Raw genomic sequence first — 25,377 nt, forward strand, 5'->3', positions numbered from 1 at the left:
TTGCATCTCTTTAGAGACCAGTTGGACATTATTTCCAGTATTGTTTCTGAAGGTTAAGTACTCCTCATGTCCTGCTCAACCGAGTACACCCTGGGTAACTTGGACTGATAATCAGTTTGGACTCGAGGATACCTTTATATTGCCCCCAATTTTTGACCAGCCGCATAATATTGACCTCTTGTTTCTTTCAGGGTTGTTATGACCACTCCGCAACTCACAGTGATGCACATACTGAGATATGTGTTGCATCACACATTAAGCACGGAAACATTCTCAGTGACTTCTCAGGTGCCTCCATCTGTTTGAGTCACTGCTACATATACATTATTTTACTGAACACTTTATAAAAAGTTGTTTTATTATAAACACATTTTTTATTGAGGTTTTGTACAACATAACAATAAATGCAGTGCTATCCCAGAAGAGAATATTATCCAACCCACGTGACAGCAAACACTTTATTCACTTATCACTTAACCTAAAAATAAGTGATATTCCCACCATTTACCCTGAATTCTGTGATATTTTTGATGGCCTGCATGTGTGGTGTATACGTGTTGTTAGTGTCGAACAGCAGTCCACTGCTGCACGCTGTAATGTTAAAAAAAGAAAAGGGGGGGGGGGCATGGCCGGGCATGATGGCCGAGCGGACGTAGCTCGTCTTGGCTCCCGGTCCACGCGCTGCTCCGGCCCGGCTCTAGACGGCCACAGAGCTTCCTGCTGGACGATGGTGCTACCTTCTTGAAGCGGGGAACTTGGAGCATCAGCGGATCATCTCTACCTGCACCTGGGATCCCGGTCGCGGCTGTTATTCGCGGCGGAGGAGCGAGGCTGCGATCCGCAAAATGGCGGCCGTCGCCGTCCCAGTGACACTGGAGCCTGAGGCTGCCCATGGGAGGTAGGATCGCTGCCTACGCGCTGCCGCCTGGCGGACACCCCGCGCTGCCTCCTCTGGGCTGGGGGACATATCCACAGGCTTTGTTTTAATGGCGTTACAACAAACAAATGATGGACGGAATGCTGACAATGCAGACATTCTCCCCCAGTCAAGAGATCTGGGTTAAATCCATCGTTCTTTTGCCCACTACGCCACCCCAGTTTAGACATGGCCATATGCAAATCAGTCTTGACCCTGTGCCTCATGGGAACAGTCCAGCCCGAACTGCCAAGCCATGTCTTCCCTGGACCGGAATCAAGCATCCTAGGACCGGTTTCTGGCTATCAGCCGTCATCAGCCAGGATAGCTTGACTCCAGTGGCGTAGTGAGCATGGGTCCCACGTCTGGGAATACCCATCCCACTTAGGGCGAAAAGCGTTACAACAAACAAATGATGGACGGAATGCTGACAATGCAGACATTCTCCCCCAGTCAAGAGATCTGGGTTAAATCCATCGTTCTTTTGCCCACTACGCCACCCCAGTTTAGACATGGCCATATGCAAATCAGTCTTGACCCTGTGCCTCATTGGAACAGTCCAGCCCGAACTGCCAAGCCATGTCTTCCCTGGACCGGAATCAAGCATCCTAGGACCGGTTTCTGGCTATCAGCCGTCATCAGCCAGGATAGCTTGACTCCAGTGGCGTAGTGAGCATGGGTTTTCGCCCTAAGTGGGATGGGTATTCCCAGACGTGGGACCCGTGCTCACTAAGCCACTGGAGTTGAGCTATCCTGGCTGATGACGGCTGATAGCCAGAAACCGGTCCTAGGATGCTTGATTCCGGTCCAGGGAAGACATGGCTTGGCAGTTCGGGCTGGACTGTTCCCATGAGGCACAGGGTCAAGACTGATTTGCATATGGCCATGTCTAAACTGGGGTGGTGTAGTGGGCAAAAGAACAATGGATTTAACCCAGATCTCTTGACTGGGGGAGAATGTCTGCATTGTCAGCATTCCGTCCATCATTTGTTTGTTGTAACGTTTGTTTTAATGGCAGCAGCCCTCCAATCTACTTCTCATGCCTGGCCTTAGGATGGCGGCTGCCGGCGACCTCCAACTGCTGCTCGGTGCCTCATCGGGCTCTACCTAACCACGTGCCTGCTCCCTGCATGAGCTGCGGTTGCCCCCTGCAATTCCTAGCTGCTACCAGGTTGATTAATGGTCTGGGGATACTGCCACTGCTGTCTTGTTGCGAGGCTCTCCAGAATAACCTCAGCCTGCCCTGTCCTTGCACTCCTGTGATAGTGAGCGCGCTCCGGGGGCCCCTGGTTCCCTCACGCCACGCCGCCAACACCTACCAGCGCCTGGAGGCCGACCCCGGCTCAAGTCACCGTTTCCTGGTGGGCCTCCACTGCATGCTGGCGCGCACTGTCAGGCTACGGACTACATCATCCCGCATCGGTCCCTCCTTGCTGGTCACCCGCCTCTATTGCATTGCGGACGTCGATTGGCTCGCTCCCCGTGAAGTGTTCCTACGCAGGAGGCCGCGCACCTGTTGCAGATCCGCACCTGGGAGTCCTACAGCCTCTTTGCTTTAACCCCTCCCCACTCAATCGTTTACTGGGAGCACAGTACCTACATCTTCTCAGACAGCTACTCAGGGACCAGCCTGGTCCGCACCTTATGCTGCCGAAGAAGACTACGAGCAAGCAGACGGGCAGAGTCTCAGAATTTTACCCTCCTTCGGATAAGCGCCCGACCCTGCGAGACGACGCAGGAGCCATTACAATGGCGCTCACGAAAGCGGACTGGACGGCTATGTTTAAAGACTTCAAAACAGAACTCCGAGCCGATCTGCGCCAGGACATTAAAACCTCAATCGATCAACTACGGGCGGATCTCACTGCTCGCTTGACCACCCTCCAACAAGATGTGGATTCCGTGGGCACTAGGGTCCTCGACCTGGAGACACGTTCTCAGGAGCAAGAGCGACTGACCACGGAGCTGCGGGAAGATGTTCGCCACCTACAGGAACAGCTCCATCAATCTCTCCTCAAGACAGAGGACCTTGAGAACCAGTCTCGGAGAGAGAACCTACGTATTCGGGACCTTGAGGAGGGAGCGGAGGGGCCCGACCTGGCGGCTTTCGTGGAAGGTCTGTTCGCAGAGATACTGGCTCCCCAATCACTCAAGATCAAACTGGACAGGGTGCATGGCGTGGGCATTGCACAACCTGGTGAGAAGAAAAGACCGCGGGGCATTTTAGCAAAGTTTCATTCTTTCAAAGTGAAAGAGGCGGTCCTCCAGGCGGCCAGGTCAAGGAGTTCCATCTCGTTCCAAAACCATCCATGCTCCATCTACCAAGACCTGGCACCTGCAACTCTTGCACGGAGGCAACTGTTTAGAAGTATCACTTCCAAACTTCGTGAGGAACACATTCGGTATAGGTGGACATATCCCTTTGTATTAAGTTTTGAATTTCAGAACAAACGTCACCACATCACGGAGGTGAAGGAGGGACTGGAGCTCTGGGGCCTCACGCCGGAGGACTCTGCCGTCACATCAGACAAACGTGGTGATTTATCACGAGGAACACCAACGGCCTCGGGTTGGTCCGTGGGCTCACGCAGGGGCCGTCGCTAACTGCTGGAGGCTCACCTTTGGGTCGATGGTCTTCCGTTCCCCTGAGCCTTCTGGGGGAGCTGGTACTCTGCGATACTGGTTGCTTCCTGGCTCTTCCCCCCCCCCCCCCGATGGAGGCGAGAGGCGGGGGTGGCCCACCTTCCTCACTGTAGCTCTCCGGTCACAACCGGGGGTCGTTGTCGCCTTGATTCGTCTTGACCCGGACTTTTGGGGACCTCGACCCCCTGGGGAAGGATTCTGACAATTACAGATTGATCCCTTCTCAAAGTAAGAACTATGCTTCCTACCTACCTGGCCCGCAGTGTCAGCATTGCCTATGTGCGTTACTGTATGCATGTATCAGGATAGCCATCTCCATGGTTGGCGACATGTCTTAATGTGCTTTTTCCTTCTTAGATGGAGGCCTATATGGGCTTTCATTCTGGCAGGGCCCTATGCCTGTCGCTGTTATTTAGCCGTATCTAGGCAATGCTAAGATTTCTTTCTGACTCAATGGCCGGGGTGGGCGTGGACGGGGACCTCTGACCCGTTGTTCCCCCTGGTTTCTGCGAGGGCTTTACGCTCCCAGCGGAGCTCTGTTGATGTATTTTGGAATTGTATTCTTTTCTTTGTTTGTTGCCTTTTGTTGGGGGTTTGCAGTTGGTGGGGGAGGGGGCATGGTGGCGGCTTTTTATCATTTAGCTCTGGCTGGCTCTTGAGTATTTGTCTACCTGTAGTTGAGATGAACGAGTAACGCGCGATCCTCGGTGGGATCGCGACAGCGCAGTACGCCTGTGAAATACGGGGGCTTCCAAAAAATCTGTCCATTTCCCACTGATACTATGACCGTTACGGTTGCCACCTGGAATGTCAAACGTCTTAATTCCCCTCAAAAACGCCAGAAAGTCTGGAAATTCATTCTTGATCATCATTTAGACGTTGTGGCGCTCCAGGAGATGCACCTCGCTAGAGCTGAGGACACCCGTTTTCGACACAAACAATACCCCTTGATATATAGATCCTCTGCTCTTACCAAACACAGGGGGGTGGCGCTGCTGTTTCGCTCTACTGTACAATTCCAACCCCTAGATGTTCTTCACGACAGGGAGGGCCGGTGGATCATGGTCAAGGGGCGTCTTAGAGGGAAGACTTGCACTTTTGTAGTGATATACGCATCCAATTCGGGTCAAACATTGTTTTTACACACACTGCTGGGGAGGATGCTGGATTTCGCGGAAGGACAGATCATCCTCATGGGAGACTTTAATTTGACTTGGAATAAAGACTTAGACAGCACACACAGCGCTCAGATCTGGGATCTTTTTCCGCTGACACCCAACAACGACTCCAGGACCTTGGCTTATTAGACTCATGGGGTACCCTTTACCCCTAAGCCCGAGACTCCACTTTATATTCACATGTGCACCGCACATACTCTAGGCTTGACTATATTTTTATTAGTCAGTCCTTGTTGGGCTCCCTTCAGGATGCTAAAATCTTCCCTCTCTCTGTGTCCGATCATGGCTTGTTTTCCATCTGTCTGTCCTGACGCGGGGACACGCCGACTACTCCCAGGTGGTACTTTCCGGCGTCCTTAACGCGAGATAAAGTTTCTTGTGCTACACTCCGGGATACGTAGGAGTTTACCACCTGGGACGCTTTCAAAGCAGTCTTTCGAGGGAAATTTCTTGCCCTTAACTCTGCGTTAAACGCGCAGCGGGCTAGAGAAAGGGAGCAGCTACAGCAGGAACTGGCCTCTGTCGAATCTGCCCATAAATTAAACCCCACGTGACAGACCCTCCGCCAGTTGACGGCACTTCGCGGCAAGCTCTGTGCCATTTATAACAACAGAGCTGAGTTCACTCTCCTCAAACTCCTCCAATTATCTTAGTCCCAAAGCAATAAAATTGGTAAACATTTGGCCAGGCAACTGCGTGGTAACCGGGAGAAAGAATACATTGGTGGCATAGTGGGTCCCGATGGGGAGGTTACGCATAAGAATGAAGACAAGGCAGCCCTTTTTGGCTCATTTTATGATACTTTATATTCTGGAGAGGAACTAGATACTGATGCCCAGCAGGACTTTCTTCGCGCGCTGCCCCTACCTCAGGTTTCCAACGAATGGAACGAGGTGATCTCCGCTCCCTTCACCTGTGAAGAAGTCAATTTAGCGATTAAAGCCCTCCAACCCCACACAGACCCTGACCCGGATGGGTACACTGCTCTTTTCTACAAGACCTTCGCCCCGGACATTTGCCCCTATCTTACGCGGCTTTTCAATAAGATGGCCGAATCCGGGGAATCTACTATTTCTATGACTGAAGCCATGATCTCAGTGATCCCGAAGCCCGGTAAGGATCCCCAACATTGTGCCTCCTATCGTCCTATTGCCCTTCTCAACCTAGATGCCAAATTATACTCCTCCATCATAGCCAAACGATTGAATGACCTCATGCCTGACCTCATACATCCGGACCAGTCTGGATTTATTAAGGGCCGCCAGACTCACGACAACACCCATAGAATTATTCATCTCATTGAAAAGGCCAATAGATGTCAGATCCCTGCTGTTCTGGTGGGTCTAGATGCGGAGAAAGTGTTTGGCCGTGTCAATTGGACGTTTTTGTTTCACACCCTTCAGGCATTTGGCTTTTCTACCAAATTTCTGACCATGCTCCGAGCTAATTATCGCCAACCTTGCTCCCGAGTGGTAGATAACGGGGTTCATTCAGCTTCCTTTTTCCACACTAGAGGCACTAGACAGAGTTTTCCCCTCACACCCCTTCTCTTTGCTCTTAGCATTGAGCCCCTAGCCATGGCAATCCGAAATAATCCCAGTATTCGGGGTATACCATTTACTGGAGAACAGCATAAAATTTCCTTATTTGCAGATGATGTTCTCCTGTCCCTTTGCGAACCGGCCACTTCCAGCCCTACAGACAGAATTTCAACGCTTCGAACTTGTTGCAGGCTTTAAAATAAATTTTATCAAATCTTATATCCTTAACCTCACAATCCCACCTACGGAAGTCCTTCGACTCCAGCCCCTTACCCCACTCGCATGGGCTATATCCTCCATATAATACCTGGGGGTTCACCTCGCGTCCAAGATTGAAAGGCTCTATAAGGCTAACTTTCCGCCTATTCTCAACCGTATCCAAGCAGACCTTATAAAGTGGAGGCCCCGGCTGAGCCGGATACACACAGTAAAAATGACACTCCTCCCCAAGCTTCTTTATTTATTTCAGGCCCTACCCATAGAGCTGGAAAGGGATTTTTTCCGAAGAGTCAAGACTATGATCTTACAGTTTATATGGCAAGGGGGACGCGCCCGTTTTTCCTTCTCCCTGCTGCTTCGCCCCTGCTCGGAGGGGGGAGTGGGCCTTCCGGACATCCAGTTATAATACAAGGCAGCGCGGCTCAGAATTTTGGTTGAGCGGTCGAAAGTGGCACCCAACAAACACTGGCTGCACATGGACCGTAGTGTGACTGGGAGGACCATTTGGGACTTGGTCTGGCGTCCTAGAAAAGATAGACCCCCAAATACGTACATCGTTACGCCCACACGCACTACACTGAAAGTATGGGATACTGTGAGAAGTTGGCCTGGTATGTGATGTTCACTGTGAACACGCATCTAGGGCGGCTATGTAGCGCTACCCACTCTCATGGAAATATGCACTGTTAGGATCTTCAACATGAAGCCCGTTATGGTGCCCACATTTGGGTCGAGATGCAGGCCGAGTGAGACTAAACATTAAAGCGCTTCGCCTCTATGAACATGTCTGCACAGAGACTCTGAACCGATCCTGGGGGGAGGCCAGTTAGAAACACAGATGACAACGAATTTCGGGCATCAAAGGCCAAAGGGTGGTTAAAAGTAGTGACGGGGGAGGGAGTGATTTGTGGACAGTGCAGGCATAGACGGGAGGGAGGAGGTGGGTAAAACCTTTAAGCTATCTTGCCCTTTTTCAACGTAAAGTACTTAAATATAATGGAGAAGCACAATGTCTTTTAGCAGCCACAAAAGCATAAGGGGAAACATGCTGCTGTTCAAATGCCACAAAAGAACGAGGAACAAAAAAAAAAATGCAAAGCTTGCACAAATACTAGCATGAAACAAGAAACGCGAGTGGTACGCGTGCACGTGCGAAAAGTGAAAGTAGACTGCGCGCGCAAGTGAAAGTGATCGCGGCTGGCTGTACACATTGCAAAGCTGCCGACTGCGCGCGTGAACGCAAGCGCTAGGCCAGCCAGCAGCACTTTGAAAATTCATCTACAAAAGTCTCTGTGAGCAGCGCATGCGCGCTGACTCAGTGAGACCTAAAAACCAAAAAGGAAAGCAAGAAAATGTCTATAATGCGGCCAGCATTGAATTTGTGATATCCAATATGGTAAAAAACAAGTATTCGCTTAGTCTGGGTTTTACAGGGTGCAGTGTAGGTCAGGAAATGGGTTCCAATACTCTGGTTTGTATATTTCAAGAAACCAACAATCTGTATTCTGTGTTTGTATGTCACAGTGCTTTAGAGTGGTGCGACTGGTGCCACCTCACCTGGTAGCAAACTTGTGGGTTCCACATTCTGATTTAACAGCACCTTCTGCAGAGCTTGTGTGTGTCCAGCAATGTTTAAACAACAATAATAATCACACAATACTTCTGTAATTAATGTATGTGCTGGGAAGAGATCATAGTTATATCAAATGGTAGTTTTAACTCCTAATAAAGTAGCACAAAGGGTTTATATGCCTGCTGCAAAAACAAAGAACATTTGCATATCAAAGAAATGTATGTTCGAGGCATATGAGCTAATGATCATATACTAGTGCATAGATCACCATCTAGTGTTGGGTCCGGATGTTTGCACTTAGTTTTTCTTCGGAGAAGTCTTTCCAGTCACGAGGTAGGGGACTCCTACCTTGGGTGATAGTGCACATGGGCATCGACTCCATTGTTAGATTGTTTTTTTTCCGCCATTGAGTTTGGATGTGAATTGTTGCGCTCTGGTCCGGCACTGTGGTTCGGACCCCCTTCGTCGGTTTTGTTAATCAACCGCGTTTCACACTCCCCGCGTATCGGTAATCCTCAACTCTTCCAATTGGAACATTCGTGGAAGGCTGTTGGACTTAACCACGCCCGGATCGGTTGCAGCTGATGGAACGGACTCCATTCAAGTTATGTCACGAGGTGTGCAATTTTTGCCTATCCCCGAAACACGACGAGAAACACTGAAACGCATGTCAGTCGTTTTGATCAAAGAAAACTCTTCGTAATCGCCAGGCTCGACGTCATGAAATGTACCCGCAAAGCGGCCCTTCGCCGGACCTCCTCGAAGAAGAGGACGATCAACAAGAATAACACGCGCAGGTGGCCGAGATGGAGGAGGAGCACGTCTCGGTGTCCGACGACTCCGATGCAGATGACCTTCCCCCGGCTCAACAGACCATAAGTACAGACTATCAGTTTCCCTATCATCTCCTTTCTAAGAAAAAGGCTCCGGTCCCTCCTCTGCTTGTGGGCCAAGGTCGGTACCAACAACAAGTTTAGAGAACCCCGCTCTCGGGATCGGCGCCGAAGCACAATCAGCCTTCCAACTCTGGCTCGACCCGTATGCACGCTGGTGTCGACCCCGAACCTTCGGCATCGAAATACAAACACCTTCTGGTCTCCATCCCGCCGTTGCGTAAAAGAAAATCTTCGGAGCCAAAAACCTCGGAACCAAAACTTTCGACACTGAGACTCACATCTAAAGAAGGTACTGCGCATACAGACCCTCGGACTGAAAATCCACCGGATCCCAGGCAGAAGGAAATCGCAATCAACATGAAAACTAGACACATTGTTGCCAAACTTCCGGAGAAAAGGAAAATGGGCTTATCCGACGATTACCACATCCCTTTGAAAAGGGAAGTGCTAACTATTGACTCTTCTTCTCCTTACATTTCTGAACTTCCTCTTATTACACCTACACATTCTCCTACACCACAGTCACCTGACCTACACGATACAGGGGACGATGAAGATGACAATTTAGGTGACTATGCACCACAAGATGTCCCACAGGATCCAGATCCTTGGGATAATTATAATGTCCCTCAACCGGATAATGAGCCTGATTCATATCCTTCAAAACCTTCCCCTACGGATGACAATATTGGGTACATTGAACTCATTATTGGAGCTGCTCAATACCATGGGGTAGAGCTACACAAGGAAAGTCTAGAGGAAGACTTTATATTAGAGACTCTTAGTTCAACTCAAAGGGCTACACAAACCTTACCAATGCTAAATGCCCTGCTTAAACATACAGATGATATCTTTCAAGACCCAGTCAAAGCTAGAATCATCACTCCCAGGATGGAGAATAAATACAGGGCTGCACCTAATGACTCCGTATACATCAAGGGACAATTACCTTTAGACTCATTAGTTGTTTCTAATGTTCGTAAAAAAGCCAACTCCCAAACCACAGGGGCCGCCCCGCCCACTGATAAAGAGTCTAAGTTATTAGATGCTTCTGGTAAACGGATAGCATCACAAGCTGCTAATAATTGGTGCATTGCTAATGCCCAAGCATTACTAGCAAGATATGATTGAGCACATTATAATGAACTCGAAAAGCTCATACAATTCCTTCCTGATGAGCACAAACCTAGAGCCAACGATCTTATTCAAGAAGGTAAATTAATAACTAATTCCTCTATCAGATGTGCATTAGATCAAGCAGATAATGCGGCTCGGGCAATAAACACTAGCGTACTGCTTCGCAGACATGCCTGGTTACTGATTTCTGGTTTCAAACCAGAGGTACAAGCCTCTATTCTTAATCAACCTTTCAATGGGCAACACCTTTTTGGGCCAACAGTTGATACATCTTTAGAGAAGATGAAGAAAGACACAGAGGTTGCTAAATCCATGCGGGCATTGCAAGCATCCTCTAACAGAGGTTCCTTTCGTCGCTCATTCTATAGAGGAGGCTCCAAAAATATCTCTACCGACAGTGCCTCCCCCTCTTACAAGGGCAACAATCAATCGACCTCTTCCAGAAACTATTTTCGAGGGGGATATCGAGGTAATAATGGAAGAGGCAGAGGTAATTCTACCCGTGCCTCCCCCGCCAATAACAATAAACAATGACTTATTTCCCATACCCCCCGATCACCCCACTCCTGTCGGGGGGCGTCTCTCACAATTTCTACCCGTTTGGAAAACAATTACAACCGACAAATGGGTTCTACAAATATCCAATCTGGTTAATGCCTGGAGCTTACAAGCACTCCACCCAATATTCCTCCAAGGTCACATCTCATGTCACACAAACATCTTACACCTCTGAAGCAAGAAGTTCTTTCCTTATTGCAGAAAGGTGCAATAGAACCCGTCCCATTACAATATCAAGGAACAGGAGTGTACTCACTATACTTCCTCATTCCCAAAAAGGAAGGCTCTCTCAGGCCCATACTAGACCTCAGACAACTCTATACGTTCTCTCAGAACATTTTCACATGGTAACACAACAGCTAGTACTTCCTCTCATTCAGCAAGGCGACTTTCTATCTGCTCTGGATCTAAAGTGCGCTTATTTCCATATACCAATACACCCTGCTCACCGCAAATACCTACGGTTTGTCGTAGCAGGCCAGCACTATCAGTTCAAAGTACTACCACTCGGAGTCACAACTGCCCCAAGGGTTTTCACAAAATGCTTGGCAGTAGTTGCAGCCCACCTGAGAAGACAACAGATTCACGTCTTCCCTTACCTAGACGACTGGCTGATAAAAGCCAGTTCATACGACAGTTGCCTGTAACACATAAACATAACTGTGAAACTCCTTCACCAACTAGGGTTCACAATAAATTGTGCCAAGTCACATGTTCAACCTTCCAAGTCTCAAAAGCTGTAGCATATCCAACTCCAGCCAGACTTAAAAGTTTCACAACATAAAGTCTCAGTTCCAGCCTCAACACTCTCTACCAGCTCGAGTGTTTATGCAACTGATTGGGATGATGGCGTCTTGCATTTTCATAGTCCCACATGCAAGACTTGTTATGTTATGTTAAAAACACTTTTATAGCGCCCAGCTGCCCCAGCTAAGGGACGTCCCGGCGCTTGGAGAAAAGGTCCCAAACACAACAAAGCTAAGAGAGGGCAGACACTCGCAGAACAGAATACTAACGTGAGGGAGGAAACAGATGCGTCTTAATGGCCCTCCTAAACTTCAGAAGCTCATCCATTTCACGCATGTGGGGTGGAAGAGAATTCCACAACTTTGCGGCCAAGACCCGGAAGGACCGGCCTCCGGCCCTACATAGCCTGAACCGAGGAACCACCGCCAGGTTTTAACCTAGAGATCTAAGGGGACGTGAAGGCACATAGGGCATCAAAAAAGTGGAGAGGATCTGAGGGGAGGCCTTCCTGAGGATCTTGAACGAGAGACACAAAGTCTTAATATGGATCCTCTGTACCATAGGCAGCCAGTGCAAAGCACGGATGGTACTTTCCGCAGAACAGAACCTCGGTAAACCTACCAGGGCTCTTGCTGCGTCATTCTGGACACGTTGCATCCGTGCAATTTCGACCTGATTAGCCCCCAGCCGGAGCGAACTGGCATAGTCAAGCCGCGATAGAATGGATGCCTGAATAACCAGCTGTCTGGTAGGGGCATCAAAGAACCTCAGGATGGGTCGCAACCCTCGCAGAATGCCAAAGCAGGTGGCCGCCACTTTTTTTGTGTGGACACAAACTCAAAACAGAGTCTATCCACACCCCCAGGTTCTTAACCTCTGACACTGGCACAGGAGTCACACCCAATTCCGAAGGCCACCACCTATCGCCCCAAAGATCCGTCCGCTTGCTCACAATCATGACCTCAGTTTTTTTAGCATTTAATTGGAGGCAATTGGCATTCATCCAACTAGCCACCGCCGAGAGCCCATCCCGGAATCTGGGGGCATCAAGGTCGGAGTCACCACTCAGGACAACCACCAGCTGCGTGTCGTCCGCATAGGAGACCATAGTCAAGCCCCAGTGCTTGTCGACATCCGCTAGCGGTCTCACATATAGATTAAATAAAGTGGGACTTAACGACGAACCCTGAGGCACACCCATCTCCAGCGAGTAGAACTTGGACTCAAAAGGTGGCGTGGCAACCTTAAAGGTCCGACCAGTTAGAAAAGAACGGAACCAATCGAGAGCAATGCCCATAACACCCGCCTCCCTAAGCCGTTGAAGTAGAATCCCATGCGACACCGTATCAAATGCGGCACTGAGATCCAGTAATATCAGTGCCGTAGTCTGACCCGAGTCGAGCATAGTGCGCAGATGTTCTGTCATAAAGAGCAAGGCGGTCTCGGTGCTGTGACCAGCCCGGAAGCCATTCTGGGAAGAATCCAGAATATTTGCCTTTACAAGATGTTCGGTCAGCACCTCATTCACATGGGATTCAACAACTTTAGAAGCCTAAGGGAGGAGAGAGATCGGGCGGTAGCTCTCGAGTTTTGAGGGGTCCATTGTGGGCTTTTTCAGAATAGGTGTTACGACTGTTTCCATTTAATTGGGACAACACCAGTGGCAAGAGAAAGATTTAAGAGATGACATAGTGGAGGGAGGCAGATAGTAGCGGAATCTCTAAACTGAGCTGGCCTCATAGGATCTGTCGGCGAACCAGATTTTGTCTTCCGGGCTAGTTCTAGAAATATTTCCATCGAAAGACTGGGGAATACCACCAATGTCTCACCTGTAGTTGGTATGGGGCTGATGTGCTCAACGACTGGCTCAGTAGTGGAAAAGGCACGGTAGATGGCTTGAACCTTTCCAAGAAAGAAAGAGGCCAGATCTTCACAGTGGGCCACAGAACAGATTTCAGCCACAAGAACTCTTTTAGCCATCAGGTCCTTTAGGACCTTGAAAATTAGCTTAGATGGATTGAGGCTTGTTCTGAATTCTTGTGAACAGTAGGCAGCCCGGGCTCTTTACACAGCTCTATGATATTTTTTAACTTTAGAGAGATACCTAGATTTTTTCTCGGCCTCATATGATTTTCGCCAATCCCTTTCTGCCTGTTTACAGGCTTTTTTTAACAGCCTCAGGGAACTATCGTACCATGGGCTGTATTCTCTGGGACGACATTTCGACCAAGCCGCATGGATCAGTACGTCCAAGGCCCGGGAGACCCAATCACAAAAAAGGTCATACCCACATTCAACATTGGGATAAGGGCCTAGAGGATTCGTTTCCAGCAAATGGTGAAAGTCCTCCAACTTGAGTTTATTCCAATGGCGTTTGTACACTACTTTATCCAGGGGCTTAAAAGGGTGTTCAGCAAGCGCAAAAGAAATTTTAACCTAAAAGTGGTCAGACCAGGCAACAGGGCTAGGCGTAGCCACTGTGGCCCCTACCAGATTTGTAAACAACGGGTCAAGTATGTGCCCCCCCCCACATGCGTGGGGGAAGTAACCAGCTGATGAAGCTGAAAAGCCTCCAGGTCCGCCAAAGTGCTGCTAATGGCCAGGATATGAGGGCAATCGAAATGAAGATTAAGGTCTCCCAGGATGCTAAAATTAGCGCACCCCAATGCCAGCGAGCTGACACATTCCGGGAGAGCCTTTCGAAAAGCAGTGTCGCATCCAGGAGGACGATAAATGAGAAGGCCGGATAGAGCAAAATGATGGTTAATAGAGATCTTAAAGAACGCACTTCACATGCACCCTCTGCAGGAGTGCTTAGCGCGTCAGTGGAACCAGGCTCGCGGTCATTTATCAGATCTAGTGTTAGTAGACTGCCTCACCCATCGCTCTCTGCAGTGGTAGACCATACAAAACCTGTCCAAAGGGCAGCCCTTCAGCGATCCGGTTCCACAAATAGTACTGACGGCGGACGCATCACTCACAGGTTGGGAAGCACATCTCCAAACCCACACCATTCAGGGAATGTGGAGCCCTCAGCAGAAACAGCTTCACATAAATCACCTGTAACTGCTAGTGATTTTTCTGGCTCTAAAGGCATTTCAAGTGCAATTATTACACAAGACAGCACTAATTCGCACAGACAACATGACTGCCATGTACTACATTCAGAAAGAAGGGGGACACACTCCCTCCAGTTATCCCAGCTAGCACAGGAAACCTGGACATGGGCCATTCATCACAAAATCTTTCTCCTGGTGGAACACCTCCAGGGGGGTGGACAATCAGATGGCAGACATACTAAGTCGCCAGATACGGCAAATACACGAATGGGAAATACATCCTCAGGTACTCCTCGCATTCTTCCAAATGTGGGGCTTCCCAGACATAGACCCGTTCGCCACGCATCTAAACGCAAAATGCCCAAACTTCACGTCCAGAGACCCACACCCATTGTCCAAAGGCAATGCACTATGGATGAATTGGTCAGGGATATTTGCCTACGCTTTTCCGCCTCTCCCACACATTCCATTAGTGGTTCGGAAGCTCAAACAAACGTTCCTGACCCTGGTTGCTCCCACATGGGCACGTCAGCTGTGGTTCACAACCCTACTCAAACTCTCAGTAGTTTCTCATCAAAAACTAAGACTTTCACCCAGTCTCCTCTCCCAGAGCCATGGCGAGATAAGACACCCAGATCCCAATCTGCTCTTTCTAGCGATCAGGCACCTGAAGTCTTAGAATTTGGTTACCTAAATTTACCAAGGAGCACGCAACAATGCATCATGAGGATTATTTCAATGATTACTACGTGAATAGGTGTGCATTCCCTTTTCAGAACAAGTATACCTAAATTTACCACCAGACTGTATGAACATTATAAAAGAAGCTAGGCATCCTACCACCAGAGCCTGCTATGCAGCCAAATGGAAGTGGTTTGTAATTTATTGCAGCCACAACCATATCAACCCGCTTGACGCCTCCATTCAAAACATTATATGCTTTTTGTTACACCTACAACGTACTAATTTAGCATACTCATCTATCCGCTTACATCTTGCTGCGATAGCTGCATACCTCCAAAATAGACAACATATGTCTCTTTTTCGGGTACCTGCTATTAAAGCATTTATGGAAGGACTCAAAAGAGTTATCCCACCAAGGCGCCCACCTGCTCCTGTATGGAATCTCAATGTCATTCTCACTAGACTAATAGGTCTGCCTTTTGAACCATTACACAGATGTGAAATGCAGTTTCTTACATGGAAAGTAGCATTTCTTGTTGCTATCACATCACTCAGGCGAGTCAGTGAAATATAGGCATTCACTATAGAAGAACCTTTCTTGCAACTTCACCACAACAAGGTAGTTCTTCGGACCAACCCTAAATTCCTTCCTAAAGTCATTTCTGCCTTTCACATTAATCAATCGGTTGAGTTGCCTGTTTTTTCGCTCCGCCCGATTCAGTGGCAGAACGTGGTCTGCACACGCTAGATGTCAAACGAGCGTTACTGTTTTACATAGAAAGGACGAAACCTTTCCACAACTCTATCCAACTCTTTGTAGCCTTTGCTCCACCACACAAAGGCAATGCTATATCAAAATCAGGTATTGCAAGGTGGATTACAAAATGTATTCAGATATGCTATCTACAGGCTAAACGAACATTACCAGTTCCCCCTAGAGCACACTCTACAAATAAACTGGGAGCTTCTATGGCATTCATAGGGAATATGCCCATAGACGATATATGCAAAGCTGCAACATGGGCCACCCCACACACATTGACAAAACATTACTCAGTGGATGTGTTGGCAACACAACAAGCTAGAGTTGGCCAGGCAGTTTAACGCACACTCTTTCAGACTACTGCAACAGCAACAGGTGAGCCACTGCTTTGGGAGATAACTGCTGTACAGTTTGGGACATAACTCTGCCCTGCAAGCACCAAGCGCATTTTAAAGCCATCTATTTCTCTTCCTGTACTACGCTGCTATTCCATTGCTATTGCTATTTTGCACACTATTAGACACGTCGCACCTTGGTTAGAAGCTTGGGAACTTGGGGGACGGTTCTGATCGGGGTCATGCACAGAATCTTTTTTATGTAATTTAGGACATATTTCATTACGTTTTTAACTGTGTTTTTAACCATTACTGTACTCACTGTTTACTGCTTCTGTTGCTGGTGTTGGGGCCGCCCCGTTCCGTCACGGCTGTTGTGCCGATTGAGCGGAGGGCGGACCCTGCAACACTCAGCCATACCGCCTCCCTCTTTCCGCTTCCGGTGGATCGCGTTTTGGCGCTCACCGGAAGGGTTCTTAAACACCTATGGGGCGGACGCGCAGCGGACGCGCGCAGCGGGCGCGCCGCTGGCGCGCCGAAGGCGCGCCTAAGGCAAGCCCGTCTGCGCCCGTCCGCGCCAAGTCCGTGCCCAGGGCCCCGCACAATACATCCTCACCAGCGAAATACACGAGCAGCGCTTTACACGCCCTGCGACCTTCTAGGGAGCCGACCTGCTGTATCCTATATCCGGGGGAAAGGGTAACTAAATGCGACTGTGGACTCGCTCTCCCTCCCCCCCTACCAGTAAGGGCTTTTCGCGCCCATGAGCAGTTAGAGGAGACCCTGTCACAAGTCCAGCCTGTTTTCCGAAGCGGACTTATCAATGCTAGGTCCTTGGGCAAACACAAGTATGAAATTGCTCATATGATAGAACACCTGGCTCTAGATATATTATTTATAACAGAGACTTGGGCCGATGCAGCATCGGACCCCGACTTCATCACGGCCATACCTACGGGGTATAGAGTGATCAGGGAAGATAGGCCTGTTAAGCGCGGGGGTGGAGTCGCTATTACCTTTAGGGACCAGTTTCCGTCAGCTCATTATTCCATCTCCTCCTCCCTCTATGAAGGCCTCCACTTCTCGCTCACACTTCATCCCAAATTAACGCTTAAGGGAATTCTTCTCTACCGCCCACCTGGCCCTCGCACTATGTTTTTAACCAATTTAGGCAATCTACTTGAATCAGCTATTTTAAAGTCCGATTTTATTATCCTTGGGGATTTTAACTTTTATATGGAGGATGCAGGGAACAAAGATACTGCAGAGCTATTGGATAGCTTTGGTTCCTTTGGACTCCCACAGTTGGTGCAATCCCCCACACATACTGCTGGGCACACACTAGATGGTGTGTTCTCCTCAGTTCCGGGTCTTATGATCGAGGATACACTCCCTTTAATTTGGTCAGACCACTTCCTAATTAAATTCACGCTTCCCATGCCCAGTGAACCCAAGGAGGTTGCCAGTAAACACTCTGCCTCTGTTGGGCCAGCATGGAACAAAGCAGACTTACCATCCTTCAATGCTCTGCTGGAATCCTCCTATCCTTCCATACAGGATCAGGTAGACCCGGCTGTGGACAGCTACACTAATTGGTTACAGAATGCAGCGAATGCTTCAGTCCCCCGAAGAACGCTCTCAGCTAATAGATCCACACCTTCCGCCCCCTGGTTTACCGACGGTCTTCGTCTTGAAAAACAGCACTGTCGTCGCTTAGAAAGACGATGGCGGATAAACTATGATGAGACACAGAAATTAGCATATAAGACTGCACTATCCAACTATAAAAAAAACTCCTAATATCTGAAAAAAAAAGATATTTTACCTCCCAGATCGAGTCTGCTGCTAACTCCTCTAAAGAATTGTTTGCAGTGATCAATAAGCTCTCGACACCTATTAATTCAGGCAAGAGAGTCAACCAGGAATTCTGCAACGAGGTGGCCGAGGTTTTTAAATCTAAGGTTTTAGATATTTTTAATGCTTTTAAGGAAGTTTCTGATCCCAGCCCAGCTTTAGGTCTAAATAGTTCAAGCACCAACAAGCACCCACCATTTGTGTTCTCCGCAATTTCGATAGACATAGTGAGAGATCTTGTCCTTCAAGCCAAGTCGGGCTCACCTTTAGACCCCTGCCCCCCAAGGGTCTATCAAGAACTGGTACATTCAGTGAGTCCTCCACTCACCGATATTTATAATCTTATGTTCTCCTCCGGTGTTTTCCCGACCAGCTGGAAGCGGACTTCCATTTTACCTTTATTGAAAAAAATCACTCTTGATGCGACTAACCCCTCCAATTATCGGCCCATTGCCAGACTGCCGCTGCCAGCAAAGATAGTGGACAAAATAATGAACAACCAATTGTCCCTATTTATCAATGCCAATGGCCTCTTGGATCATACCCAATTTGGCTTCCGCAAGGATCATAGTACAGAGTTGGCATTGATCAAAGCCTCCGAGGAGATCAGGGCAGTTATGGATGGCGGAGGTGCAGCAGCTCTGGTGCTCCTTGACCTCTCTGCGGCATTTGACACGGTGGATCATCGTCTTCTGCAGAGTTGTCTGGAGAAACTTGGATTGGGAGAGTCAGCACGAGCACTTATAGCCTCCTTTCTAACAGATCGTACCTCCACCGTATCCATGGATGGTTTTAATTCAGACTTTTACACACTTCCCTGTGGCGTCCCACAAGGGAGCTCTCTAAGCCCCACACTATTTAATATATATGTATCTGAGCTAGCACCCCTTATTCGGGACTTTGGCTTCAGTCTGACCACCTATGCCGATGACACTCAGATTGTGGTGGCAGCTTCCAAATCCCAACAGTCTCCGGCTCCGCAGTTCAGGAGTTGTATGAGCGCAATTAATAAGTGGATGACAGCACATTGCTTGAGACTCAACTCCAGTAAAACGGAAGTCCTAATTTTCGGCAGCATTCAGCCCCCTTGGAATGATCTGTGGTGGCCCGCAGATTTGGGCTCCCCGCCCAACCCGGTGGTTAAGGCAAAGAACCTGGGCGTACTTATGGATACCAAACTCACTTTCCATCACCACACAAATGCGGTAGTTTCGGCATCACACTTTCTTATCAAAAAAATCAGGAAAATCTTTCCTTACATTCCTAATCATACCAAGAGAACAGTAGTCTCCTGCCTTATCTCATCTAGGCTTGACTACTGCAACGGTCTTCTCCTGAACGCCCAGAAGCAACATCTGCATAAACTTCAGATGATCCAGAATTCTGCAGCCCGCCTCATACTGGATATTTCTAAATATCACTCTGTCTCCAATGAAATCCGCTATCTTCACTGGCTTCCTATACCTCAGCGAATTGATTTCAAAGCCCTGTGCATTGTCTTTAAGGCTTTGCATGGTATCGGTCCGTCTTTCTTGCAGGATCATTTTTCTTGGTATTGTCCCACTAGACAGCTGCGATCCACTGGAGCTCGATTACTTGCTGTTCCTAGAATTTTCAAAGCCCACTGGGGTGGACGCAGCTTCTTTTATGGAGCGTCCAAATTGTGGAATACTCTTCCCTTTTACCTCAGAAACGCTAGCTCCCTGTTAACTTTCAGGAAACAATTGAAGACTTGGCTTTTCCAGCATTAGAGGCAAAGTAGTCTTGTATCTCTGTTATGTCTAGCGCCAAGACACCCCCGGGTATACGTGCGCTCTATAAATCCCTATAACATAACATAACATAACATATGCTGTAGTATATGATCTGCAGCTCATATGCCACAAACGGAAAATGCTACTTACCAATATGCATCTGTTCTTGGTAACTAGAGCTGCAGAGTCATATACGCCCACCCGCCTCCCCTGGTACCTATACCTGTTATAGTTTCCTCTTACTTAGATACATGCATTCATGGACATCTCTTTCTACCTACTCTTTCTATCTCCATTTTCACCCGCTGCGGCAAAACAATCTAACAATGGAGTCGATGCCCATGCGCACTATCACCTAAGGGAGGAGTCACCTACCTTGTGACTGGAAAGACTTCTCAGAAGAAAAACAAAGCGCAAACATCCGGACCCAACACTAGATGGCGATCTATGCACTAGTATATGACTCTGCAGCTCTACATGCCAAGAACGGATGCATACTGGTAAGTAACATTTTCTTTTATATGGATCGCTTAGTGGATTTCTGCTTTTGTCACAGAAATCCTTTTGGTACTTGCAGTTCATCAAGTACAATCCTAATGTAGCATAGTGAGCTATGAACTGTCTTCAAATATCTGCATGCAAACTGCAAGGTATATATTTTTTTTGTTTTCCGCAATTTGTCATCATGGAAATGTTGGTAAAATGTTTTCTTTGTTTATAAATGCATTTGTATTAGTGAACCCACCTCCAAACACTATGCAACGTTTCAAAATCTGAGTCACTACTTGAAACCAAGCACTTTTAAATATAGTGCCTACCAGTATGGATGGCATGTGACTCCTACACCCTGAGGTCCTCATTGTTTATGTAACATTTAGTATACAGTGACTTACACATGTTGCAACTGCATCAGCTGCACAAATGTGCATTGGTTTTTTTGTCTTTTAGTTTGTACATTGTTTTTGCCGGTTGCATTTTGTAGCGATTCCTGTAACATCAATTTGGTGCTAAAGAGCATGTAAAGGCAGGCTAAGGCTGTGAAAGGTAATGCTGGATAGTTATGGCTAAGTACATTTTTTTTTGTAATAAAAATGTTACTTCAGAAAAGTGTGTGTTGATATGTTATATATATATATATATATATATCTACTGGCGGTCGCCAGTAGATAGTTATAGTTAGGACCGTGTTTCCATAGGAAATCTGAAAATTCTATTTTGAATAACTTTGGCGCCGGTTGACGAATCCTTGCGAAAGTTTTAAAACTAATGGGGCGCTCCATTCAGCTCCTACCCTGAAAGTCTTGGGGTGATTCGTCAAGTGGGGGCTGAGAAAAAAGGGGGGTCCCAAAACGCGTTTTCCCCATGCATTTTTCCATAGGACCTTTAGTCGAAGGTACAGCCCGAACGGCTGAACAGAATTACTTGAAATCTGGCAGAGAGGTAGTCCTCAGGTCAGGGAAGTGCCTTTTGCAGGTCTGGTGTCAATCTGTTCAGTAGTTCCTGAGAAAATAGCATTTAAAAGCATATAAATATCTATAAGCGCGCACCGAGCGAGCACCCTAACGTGCGCGAGCGTAATTCTGATTGGTGGTTATATGTTAGTCAACGTTCTAATCGGTCGAAATCAGGAAGTGTCGGCCGCCATTTTGTTTGTTTTCAGTGCGAGAGTGAAAAAGGAAGGTGGCGAACTTGAAAAGGGGGCAGGGTAGAGAGTTCCTGACCCCCTAGCCTTTGTCAGGGGGTCCCTGAAGGACCCCGAAGGCAGACATTTAAAAAAAAAAAAAAAAAATTAAAAAAATCGCGGCGGTGCGCGCGCCGTGTGCGCACGGTGAAAAACCAAAAAAATGTTAATACGTAGTTTATTGTAAAATAAATATATAAAAAAAATAATACATAAATAAATTAGCATTTAAAAAACCGCACAAATTCACTGAAAAAACCATAGGTTTCACACACGTTATAGTTAGGAATTAGCATTTAAAAAACCTTGCAAATTCACTTAAAAAACCATAGGTTTCACACATGTTATAGTTAGGTGGCTATTTCACTCGTAAAAACCAATGAAATTCCCCCGTTATAGTTAGTTCAGATAACTATAACTCGCGTGACCGCCACTCTATCACAAGGATGATGTCATCAGTGATGTCATGAGTGATGCCACTGACCATGTCATGAGTGATGTAATATGTGACGTCATGAGCAGTGGATTGCGGGCGCGCGAGTTATAGTTATCTGAACTAACTATAACGGGGGAATTTCATTGGTTTTTTACGAGTGAAATATCCACCTAACTAAAACATGTGTGAAACCTATGGTTTTTTAAGTGAATATATATATATATATATATATATATATATATATATATATATATATATATTCATTGAAAATAACAATTGTTACAGTGACGTTATAGTTAGGCTCAAATCTCACTTACAAAACCAGTGAAATTCAGCAGTTCTAGTTACTTGAGCTTACTAAAACTTACTCCCCCGTAATGCACTGCTTATGACCTCACATATTACAGCACTCCTAATCTGGTCAGTGACATCACTCATGACATCACAATCCCTAAAATTAGTATGATACTTTCAACAAATGATTTCTATAGTAACTAAAATCTGTTATCACCCTTTATGTTCTCCTTTTTGTGACCCTCAAAACTTGCCATTCACTACAATGCATGGGGTACTATTATGTATGTTGTTCCAAAATGGCTGCTAACACTTTCTGCTTGAAGTGTTAGCAGCCCAGATATACACATGTTGTATTACTTTAATATCTCCAAAACTACTGAATGGATTTGCATCAAATAACAAGAAGCATGATTTCCTGAAGAAAATCTGCCTTTCTGACAAATTTGTTGTTTTTCTGTCCAGCTGTTTGGGCTGCAGGTGTGTCTAAAGACGCTATGGGGATTAACATGGGAAATGCACTTTTTTTTACACCCCTCCCCCCCTGGTTTTTTGGCCCCGCTTGACAGATCACCCCAAAACTTTCCGTTCAGAACTAGAATCAACGGGGCACTTTTTTAGGAAACATTTGTGTAGATTTGTCAAACGGCACCAAAGATAACGGACGGCAAGTAAAAAAAAAAAAGCTTTTCCTATGGAAATATGGTCCTAACTATAACTACCTAATGGCGACCGCCAGTAGGTGATATTAAATATATATATACACACACATTTACCTGCCAAATACTTACATTTGCGTGGTAAAGGCGTATGTGTGGTAAAGATATTGTGTAGTAATGACTGCGCTATAAATGCAGCTTCCATATGAAATGTGCCCAGTTGACATGGTTAGCAGAGGTGGAGCCTGAGTCGGACACAATGGGCGGGTGGGGGGGGGGGGGACAAAAGCTGCAGGTGATTGTGTTGGACATAGCAATTTCCCCTGTGAATAATGTATGATTGTTCATAGTCCTACTTTTTGTTCCCAACAGGTGCTCTGCATTCAATGCTGGGTGCAACAGACAAGAGAGTCTCCGAAGAGGTAATTGTTTTCCTTTTTATGCTATTACTAAAAGTATAGACTTAATAGAAGTGTGTGCTGTAATGGAGCAAAGTAAAACATAAATATATTTCTGGTGTGATGGTGGCAGACCCTTCAAGTGCAAGTAGGGCATTATATGTTAAAAAATAAAAAAAAGCACCACATTGTGTTTTTCTGGTTTAACATTAAATTGTGAACCAGGCATGTAAAAGTGGTGGAGTACATAGACTGAATTTTGGTGATGTATTTAATTTCTGGCAGTTTATACTTTGATCAGAGTACCTTTTGGTGGCTCCAAACATGCTGTTCAGTAGCTAACGTTTAGAGTAGTAGTCTTGCAAGTCCTTTTACCTTTTGGATGATGGTCCTAGTTTTTTCTTTTCGCTTGCTATGAACGTCTTGAAGGTGCGTTTCGTACGTTATACGTATAAGTTTGGATTTGGATCTGCTGTGCATGTGCAATTTCTATGACTTTCCTCAGATATAGTGATTTAAGATCTAGGAAGCCCATCTTGTTTTTGAAGTGTGTGTTGTGTAAGTGTGCTAAGCCTACTTACAAGACAAGCTTTTCACCTTTTTTCTTATCACTCTTTGCCTATGCATTGCCCCAGGTAAGTTTTTTGTTTGCATATTCTCAGCCATCTAAGAAAGATAGTTAAAAAATATTTTATCAATATGCTTGCACAGTGACACTTGAGAGAATTCTCATTTTTAAGGTGCTGAATAGTCCCATGCTTGATTGTTCATGTTATATAGTTCAGCCCTAATTGAAGAGCTAGACTATTCTGAATCTTGGTAGATGTACCTGCAGGCTCTGTCTGCCCTGGTGGTGTACAGCCTAGACCCTTCTACGCCCTACCTCCCGGTGGCCCATTATATTGCTCACTGCTACATGTGGCTAAAGTATTAGGAATGGCAGTCACCTACTACACTGAATTCACCGATTTATAAGTCTGCAGGGGCCCTCATACACTGCACTATGCAGTGTGAGTGGTTTCCTAGACCATGCTATGCAAATCAATATCATTGCTGCTTTCGTTAGGCTATGCTCTTGTACACATGACAAAATTATAACTGTGCTGTGAGGGATGAATTTTGTGTTTTGATGCTGTTGCACCACTGGTATACAAAAATGTTTATATATATATATATATATATATATATCGATTCGTCGAGACAAACAAGTGCAGACCCAGGTATTGTGCATATCTTTGTATTTTATTGATGCACAAGCAGCCTCGCCATTACGTGTTTCGGCAGTCGCCTGCCTTGATCACATGACAGCGTTAGGGAGTATGATCGCCTTATTTAAAGTGACAGTGCATACCAGTCATTCGATGGAAATGGAAGAAATACATACTTAAATGCTTGAGTTGTTCTTTGTACTTCAGTGACAAAGTTATTTTCTTAAATGCATATTTGTAAGTTCATAAAATGTACTTGTGAATCTCTTTGAATGCATAATATAGAAATATAAAACCAGGTCAATACTGATACAGTTTTCTAAAGTTTCCTTGGCATAGATGCTGCTTTGAATAATCGTCAATATATCACTTATTTCCAAATCTCATCATGTGGCTGATTAAAACCGTATAAAGTGCCATTCAATATAAATACCCTAAAAAAGTGCTAAAACCAATGAACGTGCTAGTGCTAAATTTGTAAGAAGAAAGAATTTCTAATCCTATGTATCCACAAATGTCAGAAGCACCATATAATGTCTTTTTGTATATTACAAAATGTGCCCTGCCAGTAAATTTATAGTGCAAAACATAGCATGTGCAAACTAAGCAAGTATATATGGGACAAGATGAAACCTGATTGTTTTCATTTCTCGTGCAATTGATTCCCACAGTTGTAAACATAGACATAAAATATGCAGTTAAATAAATACATATAAATATACAGCTCAATTGCTTAAACCTATACTTTGATCTATTCCATCCCTACTATATAAAATTAATTATCATATGTTCTTTGATTGGAAATGATCCTTAAATGTATCGCGGATTGGACATTGCAGGTCAG

The 25,377-nt window shown here is 46.4% G+C and overlaps 1 protein-coding gene across 1 annotated transcript in view; it reads left to right on the forward strand.

The window, feature by feature from the left end:
- Nucleotides 1-25,377, forward strand: part of PTPN23 (protein tyrosine phosphatase non-receptor type 23) — a 558,626-nt gene that overhangs the window by 71,642 nt on the left and 461,607 nt on the right. The window contains exon 5 of the mRNA XM_085628617.1: nucleotides 23,300-23,349. Within this exon, the coding sequence (XP_085484743.1) occupies nucleotides 23,300-23,349 (50 nt within the window). The remainder of the gene's footprint in view (nucleotides 1-23,299; nucleotides 23,350-25,377) is intronic.

Source organism: Triturus cristatus, chromosome 10 (assembly GCF_964204655.1).
Source record: "Triturus cristatus chromosome 10, aTriCri1.1, whole genome shotgun sequence".
Taxonomy (NCBI): domain Eukaryota; kingdom Metazoa; phylum Chordata; class Amphibia; order Caudata; family Salamandridae; genus Triturus; species Triturus cristatus.